The 13897-nt window shown below is 31.8% G+C and overlaps 2 protein-coding genes across 3 annotated transcripts; both read left to right on the top strand.

Annotated features, from left to right (window-relative positions):
• Positions 1 to 310: 310 nt before the first annotated feature.
• Positions 311 to 3999, top strand: LOC103493692 (mechanosensitive ion channel protein 10-like). 2 transcript variants are annotated; one of them, XM_008454552.3, is made up of 7 exons: positions 311 to 564; positions 644 to 706; positions 842 to 2205; positions 2287 to 2407; positions 2860 to 3153; positions 3224 to 3426; positions 3553 to 3999. In XM_008454552.3, exons 3-7 carry the CDS (start codon positions 860 to 862, stop codon positions 3797 to 3799), a joined length of 2211 nt encoding a protein of 736 aa, XP_008452774.2. In that variant the 5' UTR covers positions 311 to 564; positions 644 to 706; positions 842 to 859; the 3' UTR covers positions 3800 to 3999. The 2 variants fall into 2 exon arrangements, with proteins under 2 accessions (XP_008452774.2, XP_050943793.1); XM_051087836.1 differs by having other exon boundaries at positions 311 to 706.
• Positions 4000 to 8465: 4466 nt separating this feature from the next.
• On the top strand, positions 8466 to 12485 carry LOC103493697 (mechanosensitive ion channel protein 10-like). The gene is made up of 6 exons (XM_008454557.3): positions 8466 to 8658; positions 8905 to 10223; positions 10300 to 10420; positions 10785 to 11078; positions 11149 to 11351; positions 11474 to 12485. Exons 2-6 carry the CDS (start codon positions 8923 to 8925, stop codon positions 11718 to 11720), a joined length of 2166 nt encoding a protein of 721 aa, XP_008452779.2. The 5' UTR covers positions 8466 to 8658; positions 8905 to 8922; the 3' UTR covers positions 11721 to 12485.
• Positions 12486 to 13897: the final 1412 nt, after the last annotated feature.

The following is a 13897-nucleotide window of genomic DNA, read 5'->3' as shown; positions in this document are numbered from 1 at the left end:
ATTTACCATTAATTATATATCTAAGCTAATTCAACTAACTAAAACATATATATCAAAGTAAGAATAACTTAACAGTAATTGACATAGTATTTCATCTTAAAAGTTGAAGGTCAGATGACTAGGGCTTAGAAGAAATAGGAGAATAAATATCTTAAAGGATAGTTTGAGAATAATAACATATTTAAGATGAAAAATACTTTTAAGAACGAGAACTTTATCATATTTGCAAAATTCTTAAAAAGGTGCACCATATTTTCTATATATTATTCTAAAAAGATACACGATGCAATTCCTCTCTCTCGAGAATTAATACATTATTGAAGGGTAACTTGATCAAATTTAGGATGAAAATATTTTAAGAAGTGAAAATTTTGCTATATTCTAAGAACTTTATGTTATTTGTGATATATTATTCTTTTCATTTGGATGTAAGGAAGTAAATAATGATAGGAACAAAACCATATATGAAACTTTAGGCCTGCGGTTTGCAATTTCGACAAGCAAGTTGGTCGAAGCCGGAGCGAAGCTCTGTTTCTCTTTTCCCTTTTTTTCTACACCTTTGTGGTTAGTTATTCCACCATTTTTTGTTTCCCACCTTACCTCTTTTTGTTTTAGTCGAAACGAAGTGGGTTTCTGTTCTTAGGCATTGCTTCTGCTTGTGGGTGTGATTTTGTATTCAATTCACTCTCTCTGCCTCTGTTTTCTGGTAAGTTTACCTTTAACAATGTGGGTTTTGCTGGGTCTTTTTGTGATGCAAGTTTTCTTTATTAAGCTCGATGATTTCGATTGTTGCCTCTTGGTTTGCTCTTAATGACCCTGTTCTTCGATTTCGTCTGTTTAGAGCTAGGTTTTGATTCTGATGGATGTGAACGGCAACAAACCTATGAAAGTCGTTCGAAGAAGTTCGTCTCAGAAGGAAGGTGAAAATGCAGGCCAAGTTGTGGTTGATATTAGCACTAGCAGCGTTGTGTTTCCGAAAGAAACCAGAGATGAAAATAACTACTCTGTACTGAACCAAAACAGAGTCGATTCACAGAACAAAGAGTCGACTGGTTCGAGCATTGACCATGGCTACGATTCACATCGTCCTCCCACTGCTAATCAGCCCTTGAAAATTCCCAGTTCAAATAGACCCCCCATGCCCAGAAGATCTCTCAAAAGATCAATTCTATCGAGACCCAAATCCAGATTTGGGGAACAGCCACGTCACATCGATTCAGAAGATATGTTTGAGGAGAATCATGAGTCGTTGAGAGAACAAATCGGTGCAACTTCATCCAGAACCTCTGCTCCTAACACCCCGAAGGCTCAACCTGAGGAAGAAGATGAAGAGGATATCGTTAAGACAGAGCAGTTGAACAAAAAGCACAAGAAATGGAAGGTGAAGACAATGATTAAGTGGGTTGTAGTTTTTTGCCCAACTGGATGCTTGGTGGCTAGCTTAACCGTTAACCGTTTGAAGAATTGTTTCTTTTTGGGTTTGGAGGTTTGGAAATGGTGTTTACTTGCTACTGTGATTTTTTGTGGATTGATATTTATTCGTTGGGCTACGAATGTGGCCGTCAGTTTGATTGAGGGAAACTGTTTGCTAAAGAAAAAAGTGCTTTATTTTGTTCATGGGTTGAAGAAGAGTGTCCAAACGACCCTTTGGTTGGCATCGGTTCTTAGCACATGGGAGCCGTTGTTCAATCAGAGTAACCATAGGAGTTCAAGAACCACTGGGAGGATTCTGGATGCTATTACATGGACTCTTGTTGCTCTTCTTATAGGGTCATTCCTATGGTTGATAAAAACATTGTTGTTGAAAATACTGGCATCCAAGTTCCATAAGGATCGATTTTTCGACAGAATTCAGGAATCCATTTTCCATCATCATGTTCTACAAACCCTCTTGGGGTCTCCACTAATGGAGGGAGCTGAAAGTGCTGCCAAGTTCAGCCGTTGTCTATTTAGTTTGGAGAGTAATAAATCAGACCATAAGAAGTTAATTGACATGGGAAAGATTCACCAGCTGCAGCGAGAGAAGGTTTCAGCTTGGACAATGAAGGTGTTGGTTGAGGCAGTTTCAAGTTCCGCGATGTCAATCTCACAAATACTTGATGAAAGTTACTATAATGTTGGCGATGGCGAGATTGACCATGAAATGGAAATTGCCAGTGTCGTTGCCTCCAAGATCCTTAGAAATGTTGCTCTTCCTGGAAAAAAGTGAGACACTTTGGTGTTTGCTTGTGATCTTTTGTTCAAACTCATGGTCATGTTAATGTTTTAACCTTTCCCTTTTGTTAGGTTCATACAGGAAGAGGATCTTCAGAAATTCCTGGTCAAAGAAGAAATTGATTTTGTGTTACCACACTTTGAGGTAGATGAGACAAGGAGAATTGGCAAGAAAGCTCTCAAAAAATGGGTGGTGAGAACTTGTATCTATTATTTAACTTTCTTCACATCGAGCTATCTAGCCACTCCAACGCATTAGAAGCAGAATTCACTTAGGCCCCATTTAGTCAATGTGAATGCAATTGAAATGAGACAGTCAAAATAGAGATTTTCTTAAAATTAAAAATCATTTCTGATTTTGTTGGGATACGCAAATCTTGATTCATTCGTGATTTATGTTAAACAACATTGAGAATTGTTCTCAATTCTCATTTGATCATTCCCAATAAGCAAACGAAGTGTTAGGAGTTAGAACCTAATAAACGCGTAGAATTCTTGTGTTTTTGTGAGCTCCAAAGCCCTTATGGATTTGGCGAAATATTTATTTCCCCTTTTTCCTTGTCTTCAACAATTTCCTGAATTGTCATCGAAAGCCGAAATGTCTCGACAATGTTCTATGGCATGTAGTAACTTCTTTTCATGCAGGTGAAGGTTTATCAAGAGAGAAAAACTCTAGCACATGCCTTGAAAGACACTAAAACTGCTGTGAAGCAATTGAATAATTTGGTAACAGCGGTTGTTATAATAGTAATGACTGTTATTTGGCTTCTGTTGATGGAAATTGCTACATCCAAAGTCCTCGTTTTCCTTCTATCTCAACTTGCAGTGGCAGCTTTCATGTTCGGAAATGCTTGCAAGACTACATTTGAAGCTCTAATCTTTGTGTTTGTTATGCACCCATTTGATGTCGGGGACCGTTGTGTTGTCGATGGGGTCCAGGTAAGCTTCTTAACTTGCTCTCGTGAAAGTCTCATGTTTCTTTCTGTGTTTAACTTGTGGCAACCTGCAGCTGTTGGTTGAAGAAATGAACATCTTAACGACAGTCTTCTTGAAACTAAACAATGAGAAGGTGTATTATCCCAACTCAGTCTTGGCAACAAAGCCCATCAGTAACTACTACAGAAGTCCAGACATGAGCGAGACCACCGAATTCTCAATCAGTTTCGCAACACCACTAGAGAGGATTGGAGCCATGAAAGAAAAAATAAAGAGGTGGGTGGAAGTGAAACAAATACTGAAGATTTCAAGTACATATTTACTAACATATCGATCATTTTGCAACGAACGAAAAACCATTGTTTTCTAATATATTTAATTAATCCTTATCAATGGCTTCAGTTATTTGGAGAAAAATCCACAACACTGGCGTCCAAATCATCTTTTGGTGGTGAGAGAGATTGAAAACGTGAATGAGATAAAGATTGCTCTTTTTTCTACCCACACCATGAATTATCAAGAATATGGTGAGAAGCTCAAACGAAGATCCGAGCTCGTGATGGAGTTGAAGAGAATTTTTGAAGAACTGAATATCAACTACAATCTTCCACCTCAAACAATTCATCTCTTTCCAGTTGAAGCGCACTAAAGTGCAGAGAAGACCTTCAAACTTTTGATACCTTTGACAAATAAATGGTTAGCTTCTTTTAGCTGCTTTGTTAACTTAGGCAAAGCTACTAATTCGAAAATATAACTTATAAGACCGTTGTAGTATGATACTCATATTAATAATGTTTGGCTTTGTAATTAATTGATATAATATAAAGAATGATTATTACAATGAGCCTAACTCAATAATCATTGATATCTATTCTATTTTTATGAAGTTCTTGTGTGTTTACTTATCCACAAAAGAGGATGAAAAATTTCATTCCTCTTTGATGGTGTAAAAATAGGATGAAAATAAAATGTGGGAGTCAACGTCTTTGCTTTTCATTTTCATTTCACTTTACATTCCCATGACGTTCCTCGTTTCATTTGGAAAATCTTCTCAAATTCATGATCAAACAAGGAATTCATTTCACGTTACATCTTTTGAAGTACATGAGACAGAGAAAATTGACAAATAAAATGTAAACGTCAGCTACACTTTAAGAAAGTTATTGTTACTAATTAAACAATAACTCAAAAAAAGTGTAAAAAATTATCGTTTTTAAGACATATATTAGAAATATATTATATATAGAAAGTCTAAATTTGTATTTGTCCTAAAATTGCTTTTCAAATCGATTCAAAATATTAATCTTCGGTGACACCTATACTTTCTTTTTTTTTTTCTTCCTTTTTTAAATTATTCAATTATCCAACCACACCATTCATGACAAACTTGTCTTATTTTCATATATAATATATATATATATATATATATATATATATATGAACAACTCAAATATTAAGACAAAAGAGTGTGTAGATGATGAGAAATCATTTAAGAGCATAGTACTCAATGAATGAGGAGTTTGAGATTCTATTTCTATACCTTTGACTTTGTTTGTCCTCTGCCAGTGGGGATGACTTACTATAAAAAAAAAAAACTTAAAAGAAAATATAAAATACAATAAATGATGAAATAAAGAGTCAATTTAATTCATCCCATTTCATGGTAGGTCTAAAGAGAGGTCATTTCTCATCCATTATATTTATAAATGTAAATTTTAAAAGTATATAAAAGAAACTCTAAATTATTCTATAAATATTTATGTCTATTACTAATATAGGTAGAATCTAACATTTTTGTTATGTTTTGGTTTATTTTAATAACTTCGTTATTATTATCTAAAAGTTAAAAGTTTCATTATCTCCATATAATAAAAACTTAAGTGAAAAAAAATGAAATCAATCCCAAGTCAAAAAAATTATAGTATGAATAAATAAAATAATATGTAATAGTGTGGGACAAAATTAGTGGAATTATCTTCCAAAAGGAAACTCATATTATAATAATATTACTATAGAATATACCATGGTTAATTGATTTTGTTTTCTTCTGATAAGGTCTATTCTCTTATTTCTTCATGCAATATATATATATATATATATAGAAAGACTTCCAAGGTCAAGAACCAAGTTCTTTGGAAGATTAATTTTTCAAAACTAATAGGTTAAATATGTATATTAGAAAAAAATATCAATTTACACCTTTGATTATGAATATTGAATCAATTTAAACTTTAATCTATAAACGTTGTATCAATTTAAATCTTAAACTAATAATTATATCAATTGAAATTTGAAATTTTTATAAATGTGTTAATTTCAACCATGAAATTACACTATTGTATCAATGTAAACCATGAAAGTTAAAGGTTTAATGAAATAGTGTTTTTTTTTTCCTTTTACCACGGTGACCTAATTAAGAGAAAGTATATAAAAGTTGAGAATGTAAATTGTTTAAGAAACCTTTAGAATTCAAAAAAATGAACGATCAAATAAAAATGTTCTAAAATACTAAGATTTAGTTCACATATTTTTTATAAATCAGTTTTATTCTATAATTTTTATTTAGTTTCTTAGTAGTATAATAGGAGGTGGAGAATTTGAACTTTAAATTTCAAGATCGTTGAAATATGTTCGTTTTGGTCACTGCTACTTAAAGTTACGACGTTTACTCCAACAAGGTTGAAACCGTAACTAAAAAGTTAAGAATTAATCCAAAATGCTTTTTAGAAAAATCTAAAAATAAAATCATTATTAAAAAAAAAACAAAAAAACAAAACAAAACAAGCAGCCCAAAAGAGGGGGGGAAAGGTGTCAAAATTGGTGGCCTACTTTTCTCATTTTGGCTATTACTTCTTGGATGTGAGTGGTGAGGGTATGTTTTAATTCTTTTTTTTTTTTCCTTTTCTCTTTAAGTGTAGGTCCAAATTGGTTCAAATATTTTGGATATCACAAATCTTTTCCATATTTGCATGAAAAAAAAATTACTATTACTAAACATTTTCTAAAATTACAAAATATATATATACATATATATATATATAAAATACACTAAAAATTTATATTCTATTAATAATATACACATGATTGACTTTTATTATTGTCTATTAATATGACTGATAGACACGAATAAAAGTCTATATCAATATTTATTGCTGATAAAGTTTGAAATTTTACGATTTTTCTTTTAATATTTTTAGCATTTGATACGTACAGAAAGAGTGTATTAATTTTAATATTTATATAGTACAGTACTAGAAATTTTTTCGAGTCATATCATCTACTTTGCTCTTCAAAAAATTTAGACCATTTTATCTTCAAAACTTTGTAAATCTATATTTTTAGTTATTATCGTCCTCTTGTAAATTTTATTATACAAGGATACATAATAAACCGGTAATTTTTTTTTTAAAAAAGAGTATAAATGATGCAATTTTTCATTTAATTTTTAAATATTTTGATTAATTACGTCATATTTAAAAATGTTTCTAATTTTGATTTATATGGTAAGATTAGAGAGAGCGTGGAAAATAGCAAAATTAACAAAAATTTATATGATAAGATTAGAGAAAGAGTGAAAAATATAAAAAAATTAACAAAATATTTATACTTTATAGAAAAATAAAACTATTTTCTTTTATTCTTTAGTGTTTTTTTTATTGGGTGCGTATAATTTTTTTTCAAGAAAATAAATGGAAAATTATTTAATCAAATTTATTGTTTAAACATTTAATTACATATTTTCAAATCTCAACACCAAAAAGAGTAGAAAAGGAAAAATTTCATATCAACATTATACATTAGCCATTTAGAATCTATTTTTGATAGTTTTGTCTTTTAACTTTTTGAAGTGGACTAATAATTAGTTATGGACATAAGGACGATCTTTCTTTTTCCTTTTCTAACTTGTTTTTTTCAAATTAGAAAAGATTCAACGAAAAGGTAGATTGATTTTTAGATCAATATCGTTATAATAAAAAAAAATTAGATTTTTAATTCTCAAATTTAGATGAATTAATGTATTTGATTCATAAGTTTAAAAAATGTATTTATTTAGTCTTTGGATTATAAATATAGACCAATTTAATTTATGTGTAATAAAAATGTATATTTTTAATAATTGAGCTTAAAGAATTAGATTTAAATAATCATAAATGTTGAATTCCAAAATAATTTAAAATTTAATAATTTTATCCTCTTTCTTGCATCACTAAATTTATAGTACTATCCTTAATTTCTTTTTTCATATAAATGATTTCTCTTTTTTTTTAATCCTCTTATTTGTTCATGTTATTCTAAAACCATCGATTAACTTAAAAGTTAAATAAATATAATTTAGAGAAATAAATAATATTATACGAGCTTGAATAGATGACCTGTTCTTATACTATTTTAAATAAAATAACCGATTAACCCAGAAGCTTACGTCGATTTTATCTTCTCATTTTCCTTGTTTACCATGAATTTGTGTGAAAGAGAGGAAATAGAGATTAACAAAAGGTGAAGTTCTGTTTTGATAATTTCACTCAAATATTACATCATCGTTAAAAAAAACCTATTTCGAAAGTTGTAGGACCACCTTCTTCCCTCAAATTTTTTGTTGTAAAGTAAGAGTGGATTTGTCTCATTTTCATACTCGTTGACTAGTATAAATAATTTATTTTCAGAGTTGAAGTCCCAATCAATTTTCCTATATTTTTAGTTTTGTATTCGACAACAAATCACATAATATGTTTATATTTCTCTTTAAAGTTTTTATTTTAAAACATTTAGTTATTGTTATAGACATGAACTTGGTCTACTAATATTAAAATAACTTTCACTCTTGAAGGACAGAAAGTAGAGAATCACAAATTAGAAAAAAAAAAAAAAAAACCCTCGTAAATATTCATAAATTAAAACGTACCACATTTTTCTAGAAATATCAAATTAAGGTCTAAATTCTTTATAAATTCTATACGTTTTCATAAATTTACACATTAAAAAGAAACAGTATCTTATAATTATTTGTCAAAGGACTTTGCTTATGATATTTTAAAAAGAAAAGTAATTATATATAATTTATATTTTCCTTAAATTTGATTTTCGAATCCGAAGATATATAAGACGAATAGGCACCGTTACGTACAGAGTTTACGCGGCTCAGTTTTTTCTCTTCTTTCAAATAAATATAATATATCACTTGACTATACTGATATTATATATATAATATATATATATATTGATAATAAAATATAAACGAACTCATTAAAATAATTAAGATCCATTAATAATAAGTATAGCACGTCGTCCTCAATCGATTTGGGATGGAAGGAAGCTGAATGATAATAATGGCAGCAACAAAACAAATATGGTCTATAAATCTTTGGCCCAGATGGGTTTTTTGTTAAGCCTTTTTTTCGCCATTTCTGTGTTCCAAGTGCCCCTAGTGTTGCGTGAAGTTCATCGTTCAACGAAGCTTTGACTACACTCCCTCTGTTCCCCATTGCACTCTACTTTTTGACATTTCTGGTTTGTTATTCCGCCATTTTTCTTTTTCCCACCTTCAATCTCTTTGTTTTTGTTTTAACCATGTGGGTTTCTGTTTTTACTCGTTTTTTCTGCTTCTTTGTGTGATTTTGCATTCAAGAAATTCTCCCTGTTTATATTTATCTCTAATATTGTGGGTTTGCTGAGGTTTTCTTTATTAAGCTCGATGATTTTGATTGTGTTGTGGTTTGCTCTTAACCACCCTTTTCTTTGATTTCGTCTGTTTAGTTCTAAGCTTGGATTGTGATGGATGTGAACGGGAATAAACCTATTCGAAGAAGTTCGTCTCAGAAGGAGAGTGAAAATGGAGGTGAAGTTGTGGTTCAGCTTAGCGGCGTTGAAAATGAGTACTCTGTTCCGAAGCAAAACAGAGTCGATTCACAGACCAAAGAGCCGACCGGTTCGAGCGTTGGCTATGGCAACGCTTCACAACTCGCTCCCACTGCGAATAAGCCACCGAAAATCCCAATTTCAAATGGAACCCTCACGCCCAGAAGGTCTCTGAGAAGATCAACTCTCTCCAAACCCAAATCCAGATTTGGGGAACAGCCAGGTTATATAGATTCAGACATGTTTGAGGAGGAGAATCATGTGTCGTTGAGAGAACAAATCGGTGCAACTTCATCCAGAAGCTCAAATCTCAACACGCCGAAGGCCCAACCTGAGGGAGAAGATGGTCGGAATATGGGGTTGAATGAAAAGCACAAGAAAGCGAAGGTGAAGACAGTGTTTAAGTGGATTGGAGTTTTTTGCATAATTAGTTGCTTGGTGGCTAGCTTGACTGTCAAGCCTTTGAAGAATCGGTTCCTTTGGGGTTTGAAGGTTTGGAAATGGTGTTTACTTGCTACTGTGATTTTTTGTGGATTGATATTTACTCGTTGGATTATGAATGTGGTTGTCTTTTTGATAGAGAGGAACTTTTTGCTTAAGAAAAAAGTACTTTATTTTGTTCATGGGTTGAAGAAGAGTGTCCAAGTTACCCTTTGGTTGTCATTGGTTCTTGCTACATGGGGGTCCTTGTTCGATCGAAGAAACCATATGATTTCTAGTTCGAGGATCACTGCTAAGATTTTGGATGCTGTTACATGGACTTTGGCAAGCCTTCTTATAGGGGCATTCTTGTGGTTGATTAAAACGTTGTTGCTGAAAATACTGGCCTCCAAATTCCATATGAACAGATTTTTCGACAGAATTCAGGAATCTCTTTTCCTTCATCATGTTCTACAAACCCTCTTGAGGCCTCCTCCAGTGGAGGATGAAAGTACTGCCAAGTTCAGGTGTTGTCGATTTTGTTTTGAGAGTAAAGAATCAGACCGTAAAAAGGTGATTGACATGGGAAAAATTCACCAGCTGAAGCGAGAGAAGGTTTCAGCTTGGACAATGAAGGTATTGGTTGATGCAGTTACTAGTTCAGAGATGTCGATCTCACAAATACTTGATGATGAAAGCTACAGAGATGTCGCCGATGGTGATATCACAAACGAGATGAATGTTGCCAAAGAAGCTGCTAAAGAGATCCTCAAAAATGTTGCTCTTCCTGGAAACAAGTGAGAAACTTTCCTTTTTGCTTGTGATCTTTTGTTCAAGCTTATGTTAAATATTTTACCATTTCCCTTTTGTTAGGTTCATAGAGGAGAGGGATCTTCTGGCATTCATGATCCCAGAAGAAGTTAACCTTGTGTGGCCACACTTTGAGGTAGATAAGACAAGGAAGATTGACATGAAAGCTCTAACAAATTGGGTGGTGAGACCTTGTATCTGTTATTTATTTTTATTCATATTGAGTCATCTAGCCACTTGAACGCATTAAATGTGTCACTCGCTTATGCCCCACTTACTGAATTTGAATAGAAACGAATCAAAGGAGAGTTTCCACTTACTGAATTTTGTTGTAGAATACACAAGTTCAAAATCATTCTTATATTAGACAACATTGAGAATTATTTCTCGTTTGCTCATCCCTTAATAAGCGAACAAAGTCTTAGAATACAATAAATACATAACATAGACTTCTTACTTTCTTGTCTTCACTAATTTTCTAACACATGTTTCAAGAACCAAAGCGTGTTCATAATGTTCTATAGCACATGTAATTTCTTTTCGTGCAGGTGAAGGTTTATCAAGGGAGGAAAACTCTAGCACATGCCTTGAAAGACACTAAAACGGCAGTGAAGCAATTGAACAATTTAATAACTGCGCTTATTATAATAGTAACAGCTATTATTTGGCTCCTGTTGATGGAAATTGCTACAACCAAAGTACTCGTCTTCCTTCTAACTCAGCTTGCAGTGGCAGCTTTCATGTTTGGAAACACTTGCAAGACTGCATTTGAAGCTCTAATCTTTGTGTTTGTGATGCATCCATTTGATGTCGGGGACCGATGTGTTGTCGATGGCGTCCAGGTAAGCTTCTTAACTTACAGTCATCAAATTCTCCCGCTTCTTTCTGCCTTTAACTTGTGGCAATCTGCAGCTGTTGGTTGAAGAAATGAATATCTTGACAACAGTCTTCTTGAAACTCAACAATGAGAAGGTGTATTATCCCAACTCAGTTTTGGCAACAAAGCCCATCACTAACTACTACAGAAGTCCAGACATGGGTGACACCGTCGAATTCTCAATCGGTTTTGAAACACCAGTGGAGAGGATTGGGGCCATGAAGGAACAAATAAAGAGGTGAGTGGAAGTGTTACAAATAATGAAGATTTTGAATGCAACTTCACAAATATTTTGATCGTTCTGAAACAAAGAAAATGTTGTTTCACAATATATGATTTAATCCTTATCAATGGCTGCAGGTATTTGGAGGAGAATCCACAACACTGGTATCCAAATCATAATGTGGTGGTGAAGGAGATCGAAAACGTGAATAAGATAAAGATCGCTCTTTATACAAACCACACCATGAATTTTCAAGACTGGGCTGAGAAGAACCGACGAAGAACCGAGCTCGTGATGGAGTTGAAGAGAATATTTGAAGAACTGAAGATCAACTACAATCTTCTGCCTCAAACAGTTCATCTCTTCCCAGTTGAGGGGCACTGAAAGTCTACAAAAAAATCTTAAGCTTGTGCTTCTGGATACTTTGACAAAGAAATGATTAGCTTTTTTAGCTTCTTGGTTAACTTAATTGGAGACACTAAGTAACATTTAGTAGAAAGAATCCTATATTAGTATTAGTTTAGGCAAGCTACTCATGGTGATTAACGAGGAAAACATGAATTTATGATAGACATTAGAATTAGAAGATGTAAGTTGTAGAAGTGATGTAGTAGGTTAAGGTACTGATCTTATTTAGCTATGTTATATTATTTAGGATTGGTGATTAATAGTATTTAGCCATTTAATTAATAATATATAATTTTATTATGTAGAGTCTCTGCTTCATTTGTTTTAGTTGAGTTAAAAGCTCACTTTGACTTACCAATCACTATGAAATTCAAGAAAAGGGATATTTATTGATGTTGAGGAAAATTTTGGGTCACTTGTTTTGTTAGTAAGATTCTAAGGTTCTAAGTGTGTATTTTTTTTCCTTTGGCAGGAATATAGAACATTTTAACATCTCGGTGAAGGCACTTTGATAGACCAAGAAACCAAACGGATCGATTAAAACCAATTGAACGGAGGGAAATTAATGGAAGAAAAGGAAGGACTTAGTCAGTGTCATTTGGTAAAAAATCAAAACAAACATTTCTTTTTAAAAAAATCTAAAGTATTAAACTATCTACCCGATCGATTTATATTCTTCAACGATTGAGATTGATTTGTACATTTGTTAAATTGAAGTTCAATAGTTGTTTGATTAGAAAACCGACGAGTTGTGCGAATACCGCTATTTGCGATTACCTATGTTTTTATTTAAAAATCCATTTAAATCCTCTAATATATAGCTTTCTCAATTGCAAATCAATCTTTTATTTTACTTCTCAATGGGATCACTCGGTATAAAGAAAACATTAAAACGATGAATTTTGATAGAAGTTTATCATTGATAATATCAATGATAGAAGCCTATCGATGAAGTGCATCCATTTGTTTTTTACATACGTAGACAGTTTGATATTTTTTCTAATCCAATTCCCTTCTTTTACAAATTGTAAAATCTTTGAGTTGTGTCTCACATTTTTTTCTTTTTGTTTTTTGTTTTAAATTTTTTCTTTTTTATCAAAAAATTATTGTAAATGGTAAGATTGGTGAAAATACAGAAAAATCTTATATTGTATGAATGATAGACACTTATAGATAAGTCAATGGAGTGAGGTTTTTTTAGTATGACAATTGCGAAAATGAAAGATCGAACATTTTATCTTTTGAACGAAAAGTCATCTCAATTATCACTGAATTAAACTATTCGTGTGAAATAGTGGAAATTAAATCTACATCTCAAAGACATTCATATCTTAACTAATTAAGATTTGTTTAGATTGTAACCTAATGATTTTCTTTTAAATATTTAATTTGTTCACTAAGTCAAAATTGATGACGTGATGTTTGAAATTGTTCTGAAACATAAGTTATTAAAATCAAAATTTGATTCCAAGAAGCACCAAAATAAATAAAAAAATTAAATTAACCTTAATGGTTAAAGATATATCTTGGGATAAAATTAATTGCAATCAAATCCATCCCTTTAATAAATTTGACATTTGTTCCACAACTACGCAAGCAGATTAAGCGTATTGTTCTTAGGCCCATCATGAGAATGGCCCAAGAACACGACCAAATATTGGGCCATGTCACTTATGGATCAAATAAAAGAGATGAAATAGCCCAATAACGCTACACATTCTCCATTTTCAGCCATTTGTAGGTTAGCAATTTTATGAATAATATAAAATATATAGCAATACTTTTAAGTATAATCTATCGATGATAGTCCATTATTTACAACATAGTCTGTTTGTGATAGGTTCAATCATTGATATTTTTGATAAGTTTTTCTATATTTACATTTTTTAAAAAATGTCGATGTACACATAATTATTTTGAATCTAATCGCTATATTTACGACTATCATTTTTTTATTTGTTTTCTACATCTCTAAATTTAATTATGTATTTCATAAATATCGAAAATTGCTACATTTTGAATTAACAAACTTCATATTTTCACAAAAGTAATTACTACGAAAGTAAAAAAAAAAGAGAAAAACCAAAAATTGAAAAATATAGTATATTTTATATTTTCAAATATGTATTTGATGGAAAACGCCATAGGTAAAT

This window comes from Cucumis melo, chromosome 7 (assembly GCF_025177605.1).
Source record: "Cucumis melo cultivar AY chromosome 7, USDA_Cmelo_AY_1.0, whole genome shotgun sequence".
Lineage (NCBI taxonomy): Eukaryota > Viridiplantae > Streptophyta > Magnoliopsida > Cucurbitales > Cucurbitaceae > Cucumis > Cucumis melo.
The sequence above is the reverse complement of the archived record's forward strand: the minus strand, read 5'-3'. Positions and strand labels throughout refer to the sequence as shown.

Excerpts from the sequence above, each read along its gene's own strand:
- LOC103493697 (XM_008454557.3), top strand. The coding sequence starts at position 8,923 with ATGGATGTGAACGGGAATAAACCTATTCGAAGAAGTTCGTCTCAGAAG. Across the intron at positions 10,421-10,784 it reads AAGCTCTAACAAATTGGGTG|GTGAAGGTTTATCAAGGGAG; the intron begins GTGAGACCTTGT and ends CTTTTCGTGCAG. Across the intron at positions 11,352-11,473 it reads ATGAAGGAACAAATAAAGAG|GTATTTGGAGGAGAATCCAC; the intron begins GTGAGTGGAAGT and ends CAATGGCTGCAG.
- LOC103493692 (XM_008454552.3), top strand. The coding sequence starts at position 860 with ATGGATGTGAACGGCAACAAACCTATGAAAGTCGTTCGAAGAAGTTCG. Across the intron at positions 2,408-2,859 it reads AAGCTCTCAAAAAATGGGTG|GTGAAGGTTTATCAAGAGAG; the intron begins GTGAGAACTTGT and ends CTTTTCATGCAG. Across the intron at positions 3,154-3,223 it reads GTGTTGTCGATGGGGTCCAG|CTGTTGGTTGAAGAAATGAA; the intron begins GTAAGCTTCTTA and ends GGCAACCTGCAG.